The sequence below is a fragment of the Symphodus melops genome (assembly GCF_947650265.1).
Source record: "Symphodus melops genome assembly, chromosome: 14".
In the NCBI taxonomy this organism is placed as follows: Eukaryota; Metazoa; Chordata; class Actinopteri; order Labriformes; family Labridae; genus Symphodus; species Symphodus melops.
Genome location: NC_136704.1, coordinates 17,755,389 through 17,778,000, shown reverse-complemented (window position 1 = coordinate 17,778,000; position 22,612 = coordinate 17,755,389). Strand labels below are relative to the sequence as shown.

Genomic DNA, 22,612 nt, shown 5'->3' with positions numbered 1-22,612 from the left:
GATTAAACGCCACATCGGGCCGTGAATTACACCTGCCAGGTCAGGGGGAGGGATGGGGGGGGCCCCAGATCCGGGCTTTTGGGGTTTCTGCAAAATCTCATTAATTCTGAAATCTGAGTCAGAGAAGCTTTGTGATGAGGGATCTAATAATACCAGAAGACGAAGACAAATATGGACCATTTAAATCAATGGGACAAATGTATATTGCAACTGTCTTTTTCAAACTACCAGAGGGTGACATGCACGTATTGAGCCACAGATTCAAACCCACGCTGCCTGCCTGGAGGACTGTAGCCTCTGTACACATGGCCGCTAAGCCATCTGCGCCCTCATCTAGACAAATGTACATTGTTTGAATTAGTAAGTGGACAACCGGAGAACTGGACTCAGTATCACTTTAAATTAGGAAGATTAAGAAACATAGTTTGCATTTTTTTTATTTAATTATCAGGATTTTAAAGGAATCACTTTTTTTAAATTTGTTTAATCTTAAGACTTTAGAGAAATTAGAAAATTTAAAAAAAAAAACAAGCTAAAATCATATCATTAACTTCATTCGATGATTCATTTCAGATAAAGAGTTCAGTGTATCATTACATTATTTAAAAATGGAGAATTTACCGACCTGGCTAAGAGGCCAGGTGTGTGTTTTTCCCCCTCTGGTTGATTTAACATGGACATCACATCAGGCATCAAGGCAACATGATCAGATAAATAAAGCAGTTGCGTGCTGAAGTTAGAACTTATAGTTCTGTCTGGAAAGATTGAGTGCGCTGTAAAAGAAGGAAATCGTTCTTGTGCAGACAAAAAGTCAAAACGTAAAAAAAAAAAAGCCATAAAATCTCAATCAGCATCATATCTGCCTCAGTGTCATCTCTATAGACGGCTATTTGCTCTGCTATTGAACTCATTCCTTCAATCATTTGTATCATTAAGCACAAGAACAATGACAGTTTTCCTCTGTCCTCTCGGGGTATTGCAGCTTGTTGCTTTGCAGTAAAACTCTTTTTTTTTTTTTTTTTTTTTTTCTCCGTGTAGAGGGGAGTTTTAATGATTTCTTGTTGTTTTTCGCTCTCGGTGAAAAATGTCTCCTGCCGTCAAACGAACACATAATCACTGATTATTCCTGCGGCTGAGCTTCACTGCAGTGAAATCCGTCTCTTTAAAGGAGATTCTGATGTATTCGGTACTTTTTTAATATTAAGGGGTTTAAAGTTAGGACGTGATATTTTACACGTAAATAGATTAGACATCAAGTCTGCTCTCTGTGAGTGTCTCTCTCCTACCAGCTGCAGTGTCGTCGGGCTGTTTTTACATGGACGGGACGGCCTCGCGTATAAAGCTGTCTTAGTCGACGACTCGAGAGGAGAATAAAAACGAGGCGTCCCGTGCGTGCCAACACAACAATGCAGACCACCGGAAATCGCTGCTCAAGCAAAGGATCCATTTTTTTCCTCCGCCTGCACTTAACGCTGCTTAATTATGGTGCGTTTCTAACGAATAAGTCTTTGCGCGTACGCGAGGAGAGGAGAAGGGTCGGAGGTGTGCCGCTGAAAGAGAGCGGCGGCTCATCTGCAGTTTGTTTTGGTTTCATGCTGCTCCTCGAGGGCGACATCTGCTGGATCAAAACGTCGCACATTCAGCCTTTAAATGACGAAAAGATACGAAACGTTTAGATTTTTTTTTCCCCCAATAGATTACATTCCACCTTCAGCAGTGACGCGTGGTTATAACGTCCGCAACGGGATCCTTGATGGATCAAAGTGTGTCCACTTCAAGTTTCACTCACAGGCTCAGATTGACATTCTCACTCTGCAGGATAATCAAGCCTATTTGAGCTCAGATTGTGAGACTGTGTCACTCAGTGTGAGTGGTATAAATATCCTTTCTAAACCTCCTACATCTGTTCAAAGAGCATCAAGGCCGCCCTAATTTATATCATACATATTTTATGTTTAGGATTCAAAATTTTGACAAATGATGTCATGAAAGGGACTGGTAGTAGATTTCCAAAAATCTGAAAGAGGCTCTTACTTTGGAGAGAATAGAAAATGATTATTTTCAAGGGAAAGGGAACATACTGTCTTTCTCAGTTGTCAACTTCGATTGAGCCTTTAGTCCTCATGGTGTGTGTTTTTGTGTTTTAGGATTCAGGACAAACCGACAGTATTCCAGTTTTTTTCTTCTGCTGCAGCTTGCAACCCCTCGAACAGACTGTGTTTATTTCTTTCCACCTAAAAAAACTGCAACCAAACAACAAATGAACAGCATGTTTACAGTCACAGGAAATCTACCGTCAAATCTTTCCCACTCTCTTTATAACGTGGGTGTAGCTCACTTTGAGGAACCGAGCGATTTTTTTTATTTTTTTTTTGGAAATCCTGAACCTGACAGGAGCCGAGCTGAAAGTAGGGCAACACCCTGCATGAAATCCTGCGTCACCTCACCTCTTCTTTCTCCTCTGTATCCTCCTCTTCACTCCCCCTTTTAGTCTTCCCCTCTTCGCTCTTTCATTTTCTCTCCCTCCTGCTCTTCCTCCATCCGTGACAATCCCCAGCCTTCCTCCCTCCATTCTTCAGAAATCCCACGCTTTTTATTGCTGCTGTTACACCTGAACGCCCCTCGGGTGCTGCTAGCTTTACCAGGCTTTGGTCACGCACACACACGGCAACACACACACACACACACACACACACACACACACACACACACACACACACACACACACACACACACACACACTGTATGTGACTTCCCACTGCTGGAAAAACTCCATTAAGAAGAGAAGGGATAAAAGCAGTTAGGTTTCTACTCCCTGTCCTCCCACTCTCTCTGTCTCTGTCTCTCTCTCTGTCTCTCTCTCTCTCTCTCTCTCTCTCTCTGTCTCTGTCTCTCTCTCATTTTAGTGAGGCGGTCGGCGAAGCAGGAGAGGAAACACAGGTCTATCTCATAATTGGACTCCTCTGTAATGCCCTTAAGATATCTTAATTTTAGCTGCAACAACACAGCGTCATCAGCATATTGGCCTAACTCAGATTTATCATAGCTGTTATAATGATTGGCAAAGATGTGAAAACAATGTTGCATTGTTAAAAATCAATCTTCATACTTTTCACTCATTATTTGTGTAGATTAATCCAGCAGTCCTACAAAGCTGCAACAACATGGCCGATTAATCTATCAGAGGAAACTTCCAACGATGTTATCAATCAGCTATTGGTTTAGGACCTTTTGGAAGATTTTCCAACATCTGCAGGCTCTGGGTTATAAACGTATCAAAGTAAATGAGAAGCGATGAGGAATCAAACAGGAATTGAATGTTTACAGTGTTGCTCTCAATGAAAATATGGTTCACCAACTTTAACTCTGACGTTTTTAGTAATCTGTAAAAAAAACAGGGATGGTGTGAAAGAAGCCTTCATTTCATTTTTTTGTTTAAATGTCTTTATCTCCGCTCTCTATGAGTTTTTTCAGCCGCAGGAGTAAAAAGTCCGATAGACCTCCACTCTTAGCCTCAGATCTTTTTCTGCGCTCATCTTTTTTTTTTTTTTTCCCCACCTCTCATCATCAGCCCCACCAGCTCTCCCAGTATTGAAGTTTGACTATTGATTTCTGACTTTTGAAGCCCACAAAAATTCCAACCGTCATCTCAAAAGCTGCCAGCATGCAGCGCTTCCCGGTGCAGATTTAAAAACAGCACATTACCACAACGGAGGTCAAACTTTAAGAGGTATATAGAGGTGTGTTATGTATGTATGCGTGTGTGTCTAGATCCTAAACATACATGTATTTGTGTATGTATGTTTAGGATGGAATCACCTGAGGGATGTCATTATGACCTTGAGTGAAACTTTTTTTTTTAAACTCAAGCTTTCTTGGACCTTGTTTCAACAGAACCGTCAAATCACAACTTCTGTTGGAAATAATAATAGATCTGGTCCTTGTGCACCTTTTGTACTTATTTCTGGGTTTTTGGGGGGGGGTTGTTTGTTTTTTTCATTTCATCTTATTTCTAGTGTTGTTGATTGATTGAATTCAGGAGGTATCTTTTCAACCTTTTTAAGGCAGATTGATGGATGATGGCAACTCACGCACAGAGTAACCCTCTTCCCTTTACAGTTCCACTAGCTGTCATATAGTGGATAGGACTGTATGATCATTTATGATAATGATAATAAGAACAACACAAAGAGCACAACTGCAACCTACTGAGTTTAGTCCTAATTTGAAGTCGTTTTGATCCGATACGGTCGTCTGAGACTCCTGAATTACTCAAGATGAGGATCGATGTGATTAAAAAAAAAGTGACTTATCACAACTACCTTTTAAAACTGGATCATTTGACAGCCCTACTTTTAGGCCTTAATGATTAGTAAATTGACTTCCGATTTGTTGTTTGTGAAAAGACATTAGACTTAAATTTAAACGTGAAGGGTCTCAAACTGAAGGAAACATTTTTGTTTAGTCAGTAACGCCAAACGTCCATCGTTTATCGTCTCTCCTCTTAATGTTACTGTGAGAGCAGAGCACATTGGTTTCCCTTCAGGTCGTGGCCTCTCTGGTCGGTCGATAGAAAATCAAACTTATTGAGGTTTATTTTTAGAACCAAACCAGTTCCAGTAAATATCATCATTGTGTTTTGCATCAAGCAGTACAAAGCATATTCTTCTTCTTTGCTCTTCTTCTGCTACTTTGTTTATTAGTTTTTCCTCTATTCTTGGAAGTAAGTGTGATGCAACTTTGATGCTCTATCCTACAGACGCACACACACACACACACACACACACACACACACACACACACACACACACACACACACACACACACACACCCACAGACTCTGCATGATGAAATTCATTGACTGAAGAAGGCAATGTGATGCAATGACAACAGTTAAAAACCAGAGGGAGAAAGATGGTGGCAATAAAAGAGAGAAGTAGGAAGCTGAGGAGGAGGGAAGATGAAGGGATGAAGAAGGATCTGGGAAAAAAGATTTTAAGGTAAGAAAAGGGGGCGGACAGCAGGGCTTGATTTCAGAGAGCTGGATTCAGTTCCTCCACCGAACACATACACACGATGAGTTACTGAAAGAATTTGACTTATTTTTAAGTTATGTCATGAAATGTTGGTGCATAATAATTAGTCATGTGAAATAGTGTGGGCTTGTTATGTAACATTTAAATTAATACTAAAGACGTTTTCTTTAAACTCAAAACAGGAACCTCAATCAAAACCTTGTCCTTGTAGTTCAAACATAATTAAACTTTCTATGGAAGTTAAATCCATCTTGAAGCGATTGTTTTGATCTGCTCTGCTACGTTTCTATTCTCAAGCCGCTCTCTTACTCCTCCACTGCGTTCTGGTCTCTTTAGCCCTTTTACAAGAGTGTGTTTCAACCACAGTGCCGTAACTGAGCTCAGCGTCTTTGTTTAGTTCAATAAGTCTCCGACAGCGTAATATAAATGTGCAAGTCTGTGAATTCACATTGTCTTACAGTGGCTGTTTGAGCGGGAGAGAGCACTCCTTAGTTTGGAGCTCCACATACACAAAGAGTCTGACATGCACACACACACGCAGCACTGCACTTGCTCCTGTAACGCCTCTGTTACTACTAGGGATGTCCCGATACAACTTTTTCACTTCCAATTGACACCGATATGATATCAGCTCGAATCATACGTACTTTTATTACTTTTTTTGTCGTGTGGAATGTTAAAAAACAGGCTTGATCAAGTGATGTTACTCAGACAGAGAACAATAGTCAGCAACAGTAGGTGTGAGAAAAACTCACCCATTTATTATTAACCAATTGGTTACATAAAGTTTAACCTTCAACCTAATATCTACAATATTTTATTACTGAATAAAATAAACTAGAAGAACCTGAAAAATAACTTCAATGAATCCAATAAAAACAAATTATATTTTTAAAGTCTGTTAAATGGTCTCTGCTTATCAGAGCACTTATATCAGAGATTTTAGATGCAGTCCGATAAAATGCGATTTTCTTTTTCTAGCCGATATCGGACCAATATCCAATATCAATATCGGATCGGGACATCCCTATTTACGACCTCCAAATGTGGCGAAAAGGGGGTCATTACTTAGTTCCCCTCTTACGCCTCTGCAACATTCAACTTGGGACGGCAATCTAAACAGAGTTTGAGGCTCGAAATGGGACCATTATTTTATCAATGAACATCATGCAGTGTGGAGGACCTAACACTGAAGATGGAGACCATAAACTCAATAGGAAAATGTTTACTGAGCGAATAAATCAACCGAGATGGACCATTTTATTTTAGACTTCTCTGAAATCAGACTTCTTTTTAAAGTCTGTGGAGTTTCACGATGAGCACTAAATGTGCGTCTTGTGTCTTCCATCAGTGTGAAGTGGTCTGTCTCGTCACAGCGTCTCACTGAAGGACTCTCGATGGCTCTGTCTGAGATTTTCGTCTCTCGTGTTTTTCTCTGCTCTCCTAAATTTCTCTCCCTCTGTTACATCCTTATCTCCTCTCCTCTTCAGCGAATCGATCCAATCCCTCCAAATCACTGCCTCTTTCTTTTCTCAGCCCGGCTGTATCGATGTTTGTGCGTTAAAGAGTTTTCTGCAGCGCTGATAGACAGACGATTAATGACAGAGTGTTTACAGTGTGAACAGGCAGCTGAACACTTAAAGTGTCATCACAATAACAGTAAAAATGAAACGGTACTCAAATGTTTCCAATGTATTTCTGCAATTTAGACAGCATCACCTCCTCTGCTCTCCTTTCGACTATCACTAAGACTTAAATGCTACTTTTGTGTCTTTATGAGAAGCCATGACTTGGACAACATCAGTGACCACTACGGCTCTTTCTTTTTCTTGCAGCAGCTTTTGGTCTGCTTTGGTACATTTTGATTTTTGAGGGCATTTTTCATCCTAACTTTACCCAGGATGTGTCTTCTCAAACCCTAACGCCCTCGTGAGATGATTCCACATGAAGTCAGGGTGAGTCGCTGTGTGAACACAGCAGTAAAAATTCCAGATGTTCGTAAAAAAAAAAAAAAAAAAGCAGCCTTTTGGTCTTTTCTGCTCATCGGTATGAGCAGAAAAGCTCTGCTGTTGAAAAATTAAGCCTCCATCACAGCTGCCAAATAATGCATCACAGCTAAGTGGCATCAGAAAGACGGCCCTGATATTACTCAGTGGATCAATGAGGTAACTTGATGCTCTCCTTTTAGAGAAAATAACCAGTGCTGTGAGAAGTTGCCCACAGCTGGTTCATAAGACCTGGGACCCCTGGGTGGCTTCCATGAAATCTAGTCAGAACATTATGTGATGTCCTATCTTTTCTTTCACTCTGTCTTTAATGCTCGTGTATTTAATCGGGGGGTTTGGGAGAAGGTTGGAGGAGCGGTTACTGTGTGGGAGGGGGGAGATGTAGGGCTTTGTGTTTTACTCCGAGAGTAGAAAATACAATATCTTCTGTCATGGCACTGGTTTTGTTATGTTTTGCTTGAATTTATAGTGCTCTGAATATCATCCTTATTTAAATAATTATAATGAACTGTGAAGCTGATATGAAAGTACAGGAAACTGCAGTTCCCAGAGTGTCCACTTGAGGCGGGCTGCAGAAGCCAATGAATCCCTGTGAGGTCCCAAAATGAAATGCATGTTATTTGAACAGAAATATAAACGTCTGGTTCAAGACACACTTTTGGTCTCCATAGCTTATGTGTTGGGTAAAACTAACTGTACGAGGTGATTTATTTATTATTATTTTTTTTATCTCACCCAATTAGCTTATATTTGGCTCAGAGTTATGCATCATTTTGAATCATTAGGACGGGGTTGAATTGACTGATAGGTGGGCAGCTGTTTGTCAGGCGGCTAAAGTCCTCAGCACAACCTCTTTGTCTGATTCCGAATAGATTCAAAGTTATTGTCAGACATCATATCCAACATGGCGACTGTCATCATTTGGCTTCAGAACGCCTCTTCAGAAACCTGTGGGTGTGCTTCTTTACCACACCTCCGTTCACATCAAGGGGAACACCCAGAAAACGCCTCGCACTATAAGCTTGGGGAAACCAAACACTGGCAGCAGTGCTAACGAGCTAACCCTTCTGCACTACAAATAAAACAAAAAAAAAATCTCAATCTGAAGTTTTATATTTTACCCAAACCGAAGCACAGAGCCGAGTCAGAACGCCGTGGCTGCAAGCCATCCGGCGAGAGGACGAGCTCTGTTGCCTGTGGGATCCAAATCCAAGCATGTGTGTATCTTTAGTCAGCACTTCAGTTAGCTTGAACACTTTTTTTCCACCTTATGCAAACACTGTTAGAACGTTTCAGGGGTACCATAAATGTTGGATTAATAGTTAAACGGCGAGTGAACATTATGCTAACTGAGTAGCTTTTCCTCACTTTACAAAAGTGAATAAATATACACTCAGTAATAATAATAATAATGATGAGCAGGTGGACGGGGTTAATTATAATGTGCTGTCGTATAGTGTTAATGCTCAACTCTGACCCAACTGTTTACCAAGTGAAGTTCGAGGCCCAGTGGAAAATGTAACTGGCCTCTTATTGTTACAACTGAGGCAGACGCATGACTCGTGATCCTCGAGTCAAGAATTTACTCTGGTCATGAAGAAAATGACCCAACCTTGTGTCTTTCCTCCTTTTCCTCCTCTGCTTGAGAAACTCTTTGGTGTAATCCTCTGAGAAGTCCTCCTCCATACTCCTGACAGTTTTTCAGCTGCAGGACAATCATAACAAGAGCGTCATCCGTAAGGCTCAACAAATCACAAACTGTCCTGAACACCCACTTTTTGTTGAAGATTGTAGATTATAGATTATGAAGCATAATTGATGTGCATACAAGTTTAATAAAATAGAACCTAAGCTTGTATAAAAAAGGTGAGCCCCCAGCTGCACCACCGGCCAGGTACTCACCATTCTGTAGGAAACACTCAACATCTTTGGAAGATTTCAGGGGCAGGTTGTTCGAAAACTTTTAATGAAATGTGTAAAAAAAAAAAAAAAAACAGCTTTTGGACAAACATCAGACATTTCTTGTAAGGATTTTCCTGGACTTGAGGAACAGAGAATGAATGGAAATATGAAGAATTGAAGGACAAGAGTGGAGTGGAAAATCGAGAAAACAGTGGAAGTGTTTCTGCTGTGAACATGGGAAAAAACAGCTTTGCTTCTCATTTGTTTCCTCTTCCTCTTTTCCTCTTCCTCATCCTCCTCTTTCTGTCTCTTGATGCGATGGACTGAAACGGGAGATCACAGCAGAGGAGTCTGGCTGCTGGGGAGGGAACTCCACACACACACACACACACACACACGCACACGCACACTTGTGGTATGTGAGCACAGTTTGCCTTCATCTCTTCTCGCTCTCTAATGAGTGTGTGCTCAGAGTGAAAACACAGAAGCACTGATGCATGTGAGGCACTAAATCCACTGTTTTATGTGAGTGCACGTGTTTGTTTGCAGTCCTACATTTGTGGGCGTGGCCTTAACGTCACGGATGAATCACTTTTAATTACTCTAACAGCACCCTGATTGGTTAATGCTCTCGCTTTGTGCACTGGGAGCTAATTGGCTGGAAGCGTGCAATGTGGGCTTGGCTGTAGGAGTCATTGAAGCCATTTAACAAGACGAGAGACAAGCAAACCAGCCCGTTAAGTCTAGTGGGCGGGGCTTTATCAGAGGAGATTTCCAAGGTCAAACACAAAACAGTAACTGTAACAGAAAGAGACGAGTGTAAACGAAGACGTCCCATCGGTACTTTTTAAAGACGTCTGGCACACAGACACACACACACACACACACACACACACACACACACTCTCACAGGAGAGCGGAGGGAGGCTCTTCTTGCAGGGTTTCGTGTGTGTGAAGGTCTTCCAGCAGTAAAACTGTAGCATCAGTTACAGATTGAATCGTTCCGTCGTGCCTCAGTGTCTGCTTGCTTTGTAAGACGCTCAAACTTTAATGGCACGGTCAAGAACGAGTTGCATTTCATTCCAAGGCACTCACACACACTGTAAAACTCCATTTAAGGAATGAGTATTATTTAACTCATAATAAACTGGGCGTGAGCACACTCCTGTCACAGGACTTTCTGTGAGACTAATCCCAAATGTGGCCTCCACGCCCTCACACTTCTAGAAGCAGGTATTCTGCTGTGGAGTGCAGTTTATTCTGCAGTGTCACTGATCTGTGAAGTGAAAGTGAACGTCTTCTCATCATGGCGTCCTTCAGATCCGTCTCCAACCCCGCTGTATGTTTTTTTTTCTTCTTTTTTTTTTGTAGTTTGAGTTATCAGTTTCTCCTCAGGGCTTTCATGGTGTTTAGATTTCCTTCAGATTTTCACAATTTTGGTGGAAAAAAAAAAAAATCAATGAAGTGCATAAACTTCCTCCACGCTCCTGACTTAGCCTATCTCGGAAACTGCACCCACTGCTTTTGAACAGTTTCAGGGCTAAGTCCTGTCCAAAGTCACACACCTAGAAACTCGTCTCGAAAGTAGGCAGAAGTCACGATATCGCCATTACTCATGCTGTACAGCAGAGTTTCCTGCAAATATTGAGCTTTAGAAGAAAAAAAAAAGTAATCGTAGTAAGGAGTAGTTTTTATTCAAGACAATACACATAGCAAATGATTAGCATTTTAAAACGTAATGTAGCTCTGTGGAAGTCTGCATGGTTGCAGGATTCCCAGATGCGATCACTGTAGCAGGAAACAACGAGATTGTGGAGGACACAGATGTTTGAAAAGAGAGGGCAGGCCGACTGGACTGAAAAAGGAGAGCGAGACATGTTTGTTTAACAGGCCTGTAGCGCTCTTGAACATGCATGAATAATTAACATAAAGATGAAGCTGGATGAGACGCACAGTTTTGAAACACACACACACACAGGAAGTTTAAACACTACCTTCCTACACTACACAACGACAGAGAGCTCTGCGGCGTTCATCACAGACGTGCAGAAACGACGGATCGCTGGAGGAAGAGAAGGAGAGAGAAATAAAATGAGAGGATTTGACACATGCACTCAGCAGGTGAGCAGAGGACAAATTAAGGGAGGCAGCGAGGGACAAACGAGGGAGATGAGGGGAAGAATCGGAGCGTAGAGATGTAACTGTAATTGGCTGGATTAGCATAAAACAAAGCAGCAGGATGTTTGAGATGCAGAGAACCCGTCCTTCACAACACCACCTCCCCCCCCCCCCCCCCCCCCCGATCAAGTGTCCTTGAGCAAGGCGCTGAACGCGTGACCTGCGGCGATCCATGATGTTGTACAGCAGATCAAAGTGTGCAAACACAGACATGAGTCAACCAACAGTGAGACCAACAAAAAAAAAAATCCACTAATGAACTGTTGTTCCTAATGATGACTTCAGTTTTTCCTTTTTCTGCAGAGCTGTGTCGCCAAGACAAATTCAATCAGACAAGTTTGAGTCAAATGTCACGTGTGTTAACCCTGGATGAGCCTCAGCTCAGGGAAGACGAGTCCAACTTCTGATTATTATAGACGTATGAGTCGAAGTATCTCCAACAAGATCAAGACAGTCTCAGGTCTGTAAGAAAATGAAGACAGACAGGTCTGTCGTTTGTCCAGAGACGGGACAAAGCTCCAAGTCAAACCTTAAGTCCCAATTTGAGTGTCGGTGTCTTAGTCTCGCGTACTAAGGATGGATTAAGCTGCGAATAGATCCAGATACTTCCTCACTCTTATCTGCTTTATGTCAAGGTCTAACTCGCTGAGCAAATAGCTGTAATGACCGAGCTCAGCTCTGTCCACGTACTGTAACGAAGATGAGCTCGGGGGGGGGGGGGGGCGACTTTCCAAACGTGATGCCAGACTCTGAAAATCTTATCAGAGTTTCACTTTTTCAAACAAAGTTTCATCTGAATGGAGCAAGAAAGGACAACTCAAATATATATAAATACATCTCTTAGATCATCGTCAGGGTAACTGCTCGTCTCCACATGTGGCCCCGGACTGATTCAACCCCGATTAATAGTAATGTCATACTTATGAATTTATTTACAGATTCTTTTTTTTGAATGTCATACAGAGGGGGGATTATTTTCAGGACCACAGGAACGTTTAACAGTGACATCGTACTAACCCGTTGTGTGTCATGTGAAGTAGACCTCCTAATTCCGGGCGGAGGCGTTTCCTCCTGCCAATGACGGTGCGAATGTGAGTTTGGGAGGGAATATGATTCAGCTGCTGGACGCCACACAGATCAGTGAATATGGTGGGTGGGTACATAGTGACAATGAAGAGAAATATAATCGTAGTGAGGCGAAACGCCAAGCGCATCAATCTCGTTCCAAATCAAAGGTTTACATTGGGTTAGCCGTCACCTGCTTTCGGGAACGTAAGGAGTAGCTTGGGATGAAAAGTCGGACTGCTTTCTGTTAGACAGGAAGGTCTAACAGAAAGCCGCCACTTAGCTTCATGATCGGCTTTTCAATAACGGCAAATGTATTCATCTCAGGTAGCTCGCAGTGTCGGTATGCAAAGGCCTGTGTGCACGTCTTGTGTCGATGAGCCCAGTAGGAGGGGCCTAATTTGATTGTTGCGTACAAGCTGCAATGAACATTGCTGCTGACTCTCTTTTTTTTTTTCCAAGAGGATCTGTGATGATGAATTTACTTTTGGAAAAAGTCCCAAGTGGCGCAGGAACATTTCCACTCTGGCATCCAAAAAATAAAACACTGAAGGTCATGGCATAAACTCAAGAGAGGAAAAACAAAATGAAAGGGATGAAGTTTTTACTGCTTGGAAACTCTCACCTCCTTGCAAAGCGCTAGGTTTATCATCTCAGGCCCGTTTTATTCTCTCCCTGCCTTCCTCTGATCCATCCAACCTCCTCTTCTGCCTCATCACTACCGTGTGCAAACAGGTGTGTGCGTGTGCGCGCGCTTAGACAGTGTGGGTTCATCTGCGTGTGAGATGATGATGCTGCTGAAGTTTACATCATCATTTCACACGCTGGAAAAAAAAAACTCGACAGTCTTTCTCACTTCTCATCTTCCCACTTTTATTTTTGGCCACAGAAACGATTACCTGGCTGAGTGTGAGGATTTAGCTTTCCTCCAAGCATGAGTGTGCTGCCGACGAATGTGAGAGTTTCAACGTCTCCGTGTAAATGGGAGGTTATGTGGTTTTCTTTCTTTGTCTCATCTGACATTTAGAAAGCAACGGAGAGTAAACTCACTGAGATGATCAGTCTGGTCACGATCTTCCAGGAAAACGTCTGACATTGTACTCTGATCGTTTTCAACCACATCTCTATTGCCTCTATTTTCCTTCTTAGATTAGAAATAGAATTAAATACACAGAGAAAAATAGTTTTTAAGATTTTGGTACAGTATCATTACCAGAAGAAGTCGCAGCCGATGTAGGGCAACGTCTTTGTGAAGATCGCCAAAAATTGCAGCCACACTTCTGTAAACTGTCTAAATTGCACATATACATTGGCAACGTTTGCAATTTGCAGACAGCCTGCAGAAGTTTGCTTTAAATACTTTATGGACTCATTCCTCTCCCACACACCTGTCTCATAAAAAAACATGTGCCAAGTATTTTTCTTCTTTCTTTTTAGAGACTAGAAACTAGAGACTCGGGCTGAGCGATGTTGGAAAGAAACTGACCTTGCATATATCTGCGTTTGTCCTAGATAAAGCCATCCTTCTTCCTGTATTCTTCCCTCCTGCGGCCTGGCGCTCAGGACTAAACAGCGGAGTCAGACAGTTAAAACGTGTTGGTGCAGCCTGCTGCTTGGCTCTCTCATCTCCTGACAAATAGAAAGGCTGGAAAATGGTGGAGCGCTCCTCACGCTCAGTTTATTATCTACCTGAGCACCTCTCATCCTCCTGCTTCCCCATCTCTCCTACACTCAAAGACCTCCATGTATTTCACTTTGACAGCATCCTGCTGCCCCAACCCCTCCACTTTTTCATGTTTTCCCTCCCCTCCCCGTCTTTTTCACATGTAAGAAAACCCTCATTTTCTCCGTCTGAGCTGCTCTGCCGTCCTCCTCCTGGTTCCCCTCTGTCGCTTCATCTCTGTCCTCCCACTTTCAACGGCTCCTTGCCTTCAATTTTTACTGTCTCCTGCTGTTCAGAGCAGCATTTATTTTTTAAACCTCTTGACACTGCGAGGATTCTTACCAAAATCAGCCTCCACTTTCCCTTTTTTTGTCAAAATGTTCAGTACTTTTGGACACCACATGCTTTAAAACGATAACATTTCTGTCATTTTAATGGAAAAGAAGTATCAAAGTATGGAGGTTTAAAAGAAAGTCATATTTTCCAACCCTAACCAAAAATCCTCCGATTGACAGTCAGAGCACTGACTAACTTGCTAAAGGTTATAATAGTAACAATTGTTCTTCGTTAGTCCCGCAAAAGGAAATACGGTTTAAACTCTGTTTAATGGCGATGAACACACACATAGGCTGAAGTACACACTCATGCACACACAGCGAGCACTTCAGAGCAGTTTTTGGGGTTTGGTGCCTTGCTCAAGGGCATCTCAGCAGTGTCCAGGAAGTGGACTCCAGCTACCAGACCAGTGTCCGAGCTTGGTCTGTGCCGGGACTCGAACCGGCGACCAACCGAAGGCCCAACTGACTGAGCTATTGCTGTTACTAAATTAGCTGAGGTGAGGCCTGTCACTCACTTCTGCTGTAAAGTTGGACCTTTTAACATAGGGCTCTATGGGGACTGACTCACTGCAGGAGACAGCCTCTAGTGGACACCTAAGGACATTTTGGCAGCTTTGCACCGTCTTCTCTTCTCAACCCTTGACATTTAAACTGGGTCTGGCTGGGTTAAATCATTGTTGGCTTTTAAATAAAGGTTTAACTTTGGAATTTTCCAATCATGCCTCAGATTTTGTTCATCCTGTTGGCGGAACAGCTGTAATATTTTAGGCCTCACACACACCCTCAGTGTGTATGATGAGTTCGGCTGAGTGCAGCAGTGTTGTATTAATCTCACACCTCCTGCCTAGTGGGAGTGAGACTGAAGGTCAGTCCGTCACGACTCAGCAGGGAGAGTGTGTGTGTGTGTGTGTGTTCATGGATTCTATACTGCTCCTGCCTCTTCTGCGAGGACGGATGTGATGAAGGCTATGTTTAGATTTCCACTGATCACTGTGATTGTCTTCATGTAGAAGAAAACGCCTGCGAGGCTTTGTCTGCCTGCCGAGTGTGATGAGGTTTCTGAATCCTGACCAAAAACTGATTGTTACATCTCGATGAATACAATATATCAAGCAAAGGGAAGCAGCAAGAAGATTTGTTTGACGAGAAGGGATCATATAAAACTCTGATACAATGAGGCAGAACCAAAGATTCTGGTTTGAGTTTCGACTAGTGCTGTCAGTGTTGACACGTTAATATGTGCATCTAATTATTTCTCCTGAACAATGTTTATGTGTATCTTCTTAATTCCCCACTCAAAATACTTGTTCAGTAGCTGGTGAAGTGGTTGTCAGTGTTGGCAACTGTTGCGTTCAGCAACACTCATTATGCTAGCTAGCTCATTCACCAGCTGATGAATTAGCCACTGTCTGTTAACTGATTAGCATTGACCACTTAGCATGTGCTAACCTTTTTCTCTAGCTCCGCCCCATCATCCATACATGGTCAAGCCATTTTTTTTTAAGCCAATATGGCGACGTCCAAAAAGGAGAACTTCAGACTTCAAACACAGTCGACTAACTAATGGATGACTTGTTGTTCATAATTATTAAAAAGAGAAATTAGGTTTTTGAGAGAAACTTTAACAAATGTAATTTTTTTTGTTTAACCATTAATATGAAATCGATGCTAAAATGATCGATATTCTTGGCATCCCAAATAGGGATGGGTACGAGTACTCGCCGCTGACTCCATTATTCGAGTTGCAATTCATTACTCGTGCACCTGTGCAAGCGCTGCTTTTGGCTCATACAGCTTTATTCTTGTTACCCAGCTTTTTATTTTCGCCTCACTGAATATACACGCAAGGAAAATAATGAACGGGATACAAATGTATGACTTCTCATAACAACAAAAACAATAGGCAGCTACGGCAACTCTCAAGGGACGAATTAGAAAAAAAGCAAAAGCACAACAAATACAAATTGCATACTATAGAAACATTAGTTCGATGCTTAAAACACAAGTGGAAAGCAGCTGAGACCGAAACAGGCAGTCTCAAGTCACGTCATTAGCTAGCCCTGTTAGCACACGTCGTTAGCCTGCTAATAACCAAAATGGTAACTGGAGATATACTTCCATTAAGTTTCATAGAAGGAGCTACAGAGACCTCATAGTGTTTGTCGAGCCAGAGTAAAAGCTACCATCACGGAGAACAACGGGTACGAGGCTGTTCTTTGAGAGTGTTTAGCAACACAGTACGAAGTACATTGGTTATTTATTTATATTTATCATTAAATATTGTATGTTAATGTCATTTTACAAGAATAAGAAGATTACAGGCATTTACTGGATGTTTATGTCATTTTAGAGGCATAAAAAAAAAATTATGATGAATAATAATAATCATGCGAATAATAATAATCTTCATTAGGTAATTCGAGTACAGAGACGACAGTAATCAGAAGGGTAACAAAAAGGAGAACGTTCAGGTCGGTAATTTGGGAATCTTTCCTCGCTTTAAAATGCGTGCCAATCCGAACTGAACCGCTTGGTGGAAACGGGGCTTAATGGTTCATCATTTGTATTTTGAGCCGCCTGTTTATTATTCATGACACACTAAGAACGGAAGACATGAGAGAGAGACACACAGAGAAGAGAAAGAAAGGAGACAGGAAGAGAGACAGACGGACAGGAGAAAGAGACAGACAGACAGAATGGAGAGATAGACAGAGATGCAGGAGAAATAGACTGAGAACGGATAATCAGAAAGAGTAACACGTGAAAAAGATTAAAAAAAACAAAGTGATGAAGGGAAAGATTGAGAGTGATGAGAACATGCAGAGAGGAGAGAAAGTGGACAAGCGAGGTAGACTTCATCAGAGAGAGAGAGAACGAGTGAGCGAGGCCATCCCTTTGTTAGGAGACACAGCCGCAACAATTTACATGAGAGCCAAGCCTCCTGCGAGCTGATTGGTTAAGAGAGCCGCCCACCTTACCGCCACCCCCCTCCCTCCTACGCCAGACAGCAGCCAATCAGGACGCAATACACACAGGGGGGCCCCAGCCCGGCGAGTGAGGCTGTGATAGTGTGAGGAGAGAGAGAGAGAGTTTGTGGTGTATTAAAGAGAGAGTGAGAGTTGACGGCAGAATAATTGATGAGGTGAGGAGACAAAGTGCTTGAGGAGCGCCATGTGTGTTTCAGTGTATATGTGGAGAGAGAGCGCCCCCTGGTGGTGCTGCAGTTGTATAAGCACCCATTGAAACGATCTGTACATGTAAAGGTGAAAATCTCTGCACCATAATACAAAAATACTGATACCTTAGAACATTTCTTTGTAAACTTCTCATCATGAATATCACCTTAAACTATCACCAAAAAAAGAGACTTTATTTGACTTTTTTTTCTCGAGATAACAACGCTGGGTTCATCAAATAACAGACCAATTCCTCAAGATCTCAAGAAAACAAAATGTGCTTGTCAGATAAAAACAATTGTTGTAATTATGAAAAATTAGATGAATCAATCCAGATCTTGAATAAACATTTTTTTTTTTTTTTAAATCACTGGAAAGCAAGCAGTGTTATCTGGAGAAAATGGGATAGATATGTAAGGGTCTTGAAAAAAATCTAAAATGAATTCATTATTACAGGAGTGTATATACACTTCAATGAGACCAATGAGAAATATGGATGTGTGTCCTCTCAGGGTCTCTGTAGATTTGTGTTTATCGATTTTCTTACCATTTATTGTTTTAACAGTTTGTTTTTTTCTTCTATTTAAAACTTTTTTCCCTCTTTTTGTCAGTGAAAGTGAAACCCTCCTGTTGCGTATTCCTCTCAGAGGTGCTGTGTGTTGATTTAAATCAATAAGTAGGATATCCTTTCATCCATTCTTTGTGTACTTGACAAAGTCCGTGTCCTCAGTGTTAGTCAGCCAGGATGTTAGAAAATGTCGCTCTGAGGAGAACACAGGCTTTGGTGCGGTTCAGGTTTCCACATCTCCTTTTATTGTTGCGTTTTTTCCGCTTTGGTGTTGTAAGATTGTTGATACTTTTCATTGCGACTTATTTTCGAAGAAAATAATCTCTGTAGTTCAAATGAACGATGAAACTTTAAAAATCATCAATATCGTAAAACTTTTGTAAACTCTTGCACTCTTTGAACAACGCACAGGGACATTTGCAATGTTTCTGTAAAGTAATCTTTGAGTTTCTCGTTGCATGAAAAAATAAGCGGCTTGGTTGACGAGTCAAAAGTAAGATCACCTATGACATCAACCGTTTCACGTTGCTGCTGTTCCTTTCAGCTGTTTTCACTTTGTTTTTGATGTGTAACGAGTTCCTTGTTTTTGCGGTTAAGGTAATGTTGAAACCTTTGATCTTCCACAAGGGCATTACTTTATTTCAAAATAAAAGCACGGTTGAATTTGATCAGCAACGATCAGCTTCAGACCAAATGGTGAAACAATGGAATTTGAAGTATGCGATAAAACATTTGATTAATCTTGATTCATATTGAAATGTAGAGATCATTTGCATTTTAAATAGTCAGTTGACTGCCTGAGTGGTTTTGCATCATAGAAGGTCGTCGATCAGTGAGTGCATTTACATGGACTTGAGTATCCTACTTACCGTAGCCTTATCCTGGTTTGGATGATATTCAGGATGTTTACATGCTCACAGAAAAACCTGATGATTCAGTCGTCATCTATCCATCACAAACTGGGCAAATGTACTGCTCTACCTGCTTCTTCCACATGTTCTTCTAGAAGTGGTCTTTCAGTTGTCCCACGTGTCCAAACTAAAACCTACAGTGAGGCTCTTTTAATTATAACGGTCCCCGTCTGTGGAACAGTTTACCTGGAGACCTGAGGGCAGTACACAAAGCAAATTCAAGACCTACCTTTTTAGTCTCTCTTTTGACTGAGTGTCATTTTATCTCAATGGGTTTTATTACATTTTTAACCTCTCGTGTTTCCTCATTGAAGAATTAATGACAGTGTTTCCTCAGTCCGTCAGTACCCGTTTTAATTGAGTTATTATACCTCTGTGTTTGAATTGTGGTTTGATTTATTATGATGTGAAATCACTCTGTGAAACATCTTTGTATGAAAAGTGCTGTGCAAATAAAGTTCGATCAATTGATTGATGTGATCTGTCAAACACAAGTCCAACCTCACACATATCACAACCTTAGCCTGCAGAAACGGGGCTAACATGTATTCATCTACATCATCAGTTCTGCAGGTAGTAAATTCAGTTTATCCGGTGTGCTGCACCGGGGAGGATATGCCTTAAACATTACAACTTCCATTGCGGCTTTAAAAAAAAAAGAAGAAAAAAAAGATAGTTTAGGGCTAATTGTCCTGAAGTGACTGAATAAGTTTCTGTTTGTTGTAATATTCTAGTTTTGTTGCGTAACGTTTGTTTGTCCTGAAAGAGCAGGTGGGACCAGCTGATGTTCTGACAGGTGACCTGTGGGTTCACACTGATGTACAGACAGACAGCTGCTCTGTGTTCAGAACATGTGTGTGTGTGTGTGAGAGAGAGAGAGAGAGAGAGAGAGAGCGGAAAAGGCGAGCGAGAGAGCGAGGGGTTGTCTCTGGTCATGTTCTGTAAATCATCTTGTCGTGTCTTTGTACAGAAAAAAAGAAAAGAAATCAATTGTGAACTGTGACACACACACACACACACACACTCTCACACACACTCACTCAAGTTTGTACATACAGTACAGCATCACTCTGGACCATAATTGGCTCCTCTATTTGACAACAGAGTTCAGAGAGATAATATTGACATAACACAGAGACGAGACTCTCTGGACTCGATGCTCACACACATTTGTCTTTTCTTCTGCACTCGCGCCATCCTCAGGAAGGTGGTGGATATTGTTGCAGAGCTCAGAGGCAAGCGGAGGATAGAGAGGATGACATGTAACAGAAATAACGGACGGGTTAGTTAGGACCAGCTTTGGGTGTAAGCAGAGTGTTGGTGTGCTGATTTTCCTCACAATGCTGGACCAAACTTCATGATTAAAAAAAAGCATTTTATAAACAAATCTTTCTTGATTTTTTCTTTCTTTCAGACAGACCAGACAAATCATGAATTGAGACTTTTTCCACAAACTGTCATCATGATGTCGTTATTTCAGCAACTTCCCCGCCTATTTATTGTCATTTAATCTCTGTCAAAAAATGTTTTTTGCTGTAGCGCATGGGGGGAGGGGGGGGGGGTTATAGCGCTGTAATAATAAGACTGATTTCAGCTGATGTGTGACTTGCAGAGAAAAACTGCCTCTGGAGAGAAAAGTTGGTCATTTTTTATTCTAAACACGACATCAGTGCTGCAGAAATTCAATTTCCAGTGAATTAACGATGTGAGCTTCATCCATCACTCCTCCATTACTGTTGAGCAGAGCAGCTTTACTCAACATGTCAGCCTTTTGAAAGATGCTGCTTTATTATTATCACTGCTCTAAGACAACTGAAATGTACCCATGATTTAACGCTGAACTATCACTGACTGAATGCACTCTTGTCCCAGGAAAAAACAAAGAGATAATCTTGTCCGCATCGTAAAAAACAAACAAAAGCTGAAAAACAAATATCTGAAGAAAACAAGATAAATTCTTATCTTATATAAAGAAAACCCCTAAAATGTGTTTATTACCACAGTAAAATCAGCGTTATCTAAAAAACAACAACATGATTTAGATTAAAGCAACTCTAATGAAATTATTATCACAGGGAAATGGTGTTAAATTATTATTTATTTTTTTTGTGTGTTTGAATGTTGAATTTTGATCGACTTTCAATTACATTGAGTTACATATTAGATAATTTTTTTTATTAAAAATGGACCGACTGAACATTCTGGGCTCAGAACTTCAGCAATGTATCTATCACATTTTCATTTTCAGAATATTTTTTAAAATAATAAATCAATCAAACCAAGCAGAAAGGAGGATGCGGTCAATAGAAGAACACCTCCTCACACGTATACCTCGCGCTCTGGTTTTTCATGTCTTTGTCTTGAATTTTTCTCCACAGGTCGTCATCGGGAAGATGTTCGAGACCCAGAAGACGGTGATGGAGAATTAACCCTCCGCCGGGATTCAGAGGAGGGAGTGCTATACCAGCAACCAACAGGAAGTGACATCAGAGGCTGGAGCCAATCACTGCCCGCCCATCATCATCATCATCACCATCAACCGACCAGCTTTCTTTTCCACCTTAATTTAAGTGCAGCTGAATGGAGGTGTGAGGTGCATTGTGGGGGATGTAGGACAGAGAGCAGCTGTGAAGTTTGTTTCCACTTTTGTTTCGGATGCATTGATCAGATTTACGAGGCTTTTTTAAAATCACTCATCACTCTTTTTTCTTAAAAAATTACTTTAAAAAAGAATATTCAATGGTCAGATAATAAAACTAATTCTATGTCAGAGTGCTTCTGCTGTGAGATTGTCATTAGAATATCACAAAAACAAGCCAATATTTACATTCGAAAAGCTTTAGTCAAGTTTTGGCGGGTTTGCTTTAAAGCATGACAATTAAGCAAGTAATTGTCATGTAAGTGATCTATAATATATTGTTTAATTTAATTTCTTCTCACGTATCATTTTGATAGATTTTTGAAGCAGACTCATGGAGAGAATTATTCTAAGTTTTAGCTGCAGCTCAGTTTTTTTTCAAGATGCCTCAGATTTCTCTTAAATGATTCATCTCTTACATTTCTGTTTTAGAATGTGCTTTGTACATTTCAGTTTGGATACTAGATAATCATTTGAATCTGAATATTCTGAAAATATATGAAGGTTCTCATTTCCAAACCTGATGAGTTCATAGAACATCCCTAAGCTCTAACTCGAAGACCACTAAATCACTTTTCGAGCTGCGTTCTAGTTTTTCTACTTCCACATGTTCTCATTCAAATAACACAAACTAATTAACCAATCACGGCAGAGGTAGACATCCAACTCCATCAGTTTGAGCGGTTGAAATTACAGTCCTTGTCAAAATGGTCTGGTGTCTTTATAGAGAACAATAAAATACCTCCTTACATTTGCATAAAAGATTTCTTTAATTCCACACGTTGAGCGGTTTACTTCTGAATGTTTCCCACTTTCAATCTCAGTTTATTAACCTTCTTTTAAACATTACAGGACTAACGTATTAATATATTTAATACTGTAATGTTTCACAGCTCAACCTGTTGGAAACTGATCGGTGCATTCATTTTTTTTCGTTTGAGTTTTTGTTGTTGTTGTTTAACGCACAAGTTATATATCCTATGTAATTATTTGATATATTTTGGCTATAAAGAACCTATAAAGAGCTGAACAAGGTCTGGCTTTTAGAGTTTTATTTATCTCAAAGATGAGGTGAAGTTTGACTGAGACACCAGCTACGCACATTTCTGTTTTACAGCAGTTTTTACACTC

At 41.0% G+C, this 22,612-nt stretch overlaps 1 protein-coding gene across 1 annotated transcript in view; it reads left to right on the top strand.

Moving 5' to 3' along the window:
* lyrm4b (LYR motif containing 4) overlaps positions 1-22,516 on the top strand; it is a 31,485-nt gene extending 8,969 nt beyond the window's left edge. The window contains exon 3 of the mRNA XM_079361906.1: positions 21,222-22,516. Within this exon, the coding sequence (XP_079218032.1) occupies positions 21,222-21,272 (51 nt within the window). The 3' untranslated portion in view covers positions 21,273-22,516. The remainder of the gene's footprint in view (positions 1-21,221) is intronic.
* Positions 22,517-22,612: the final 96 nt, after the last annotated feature.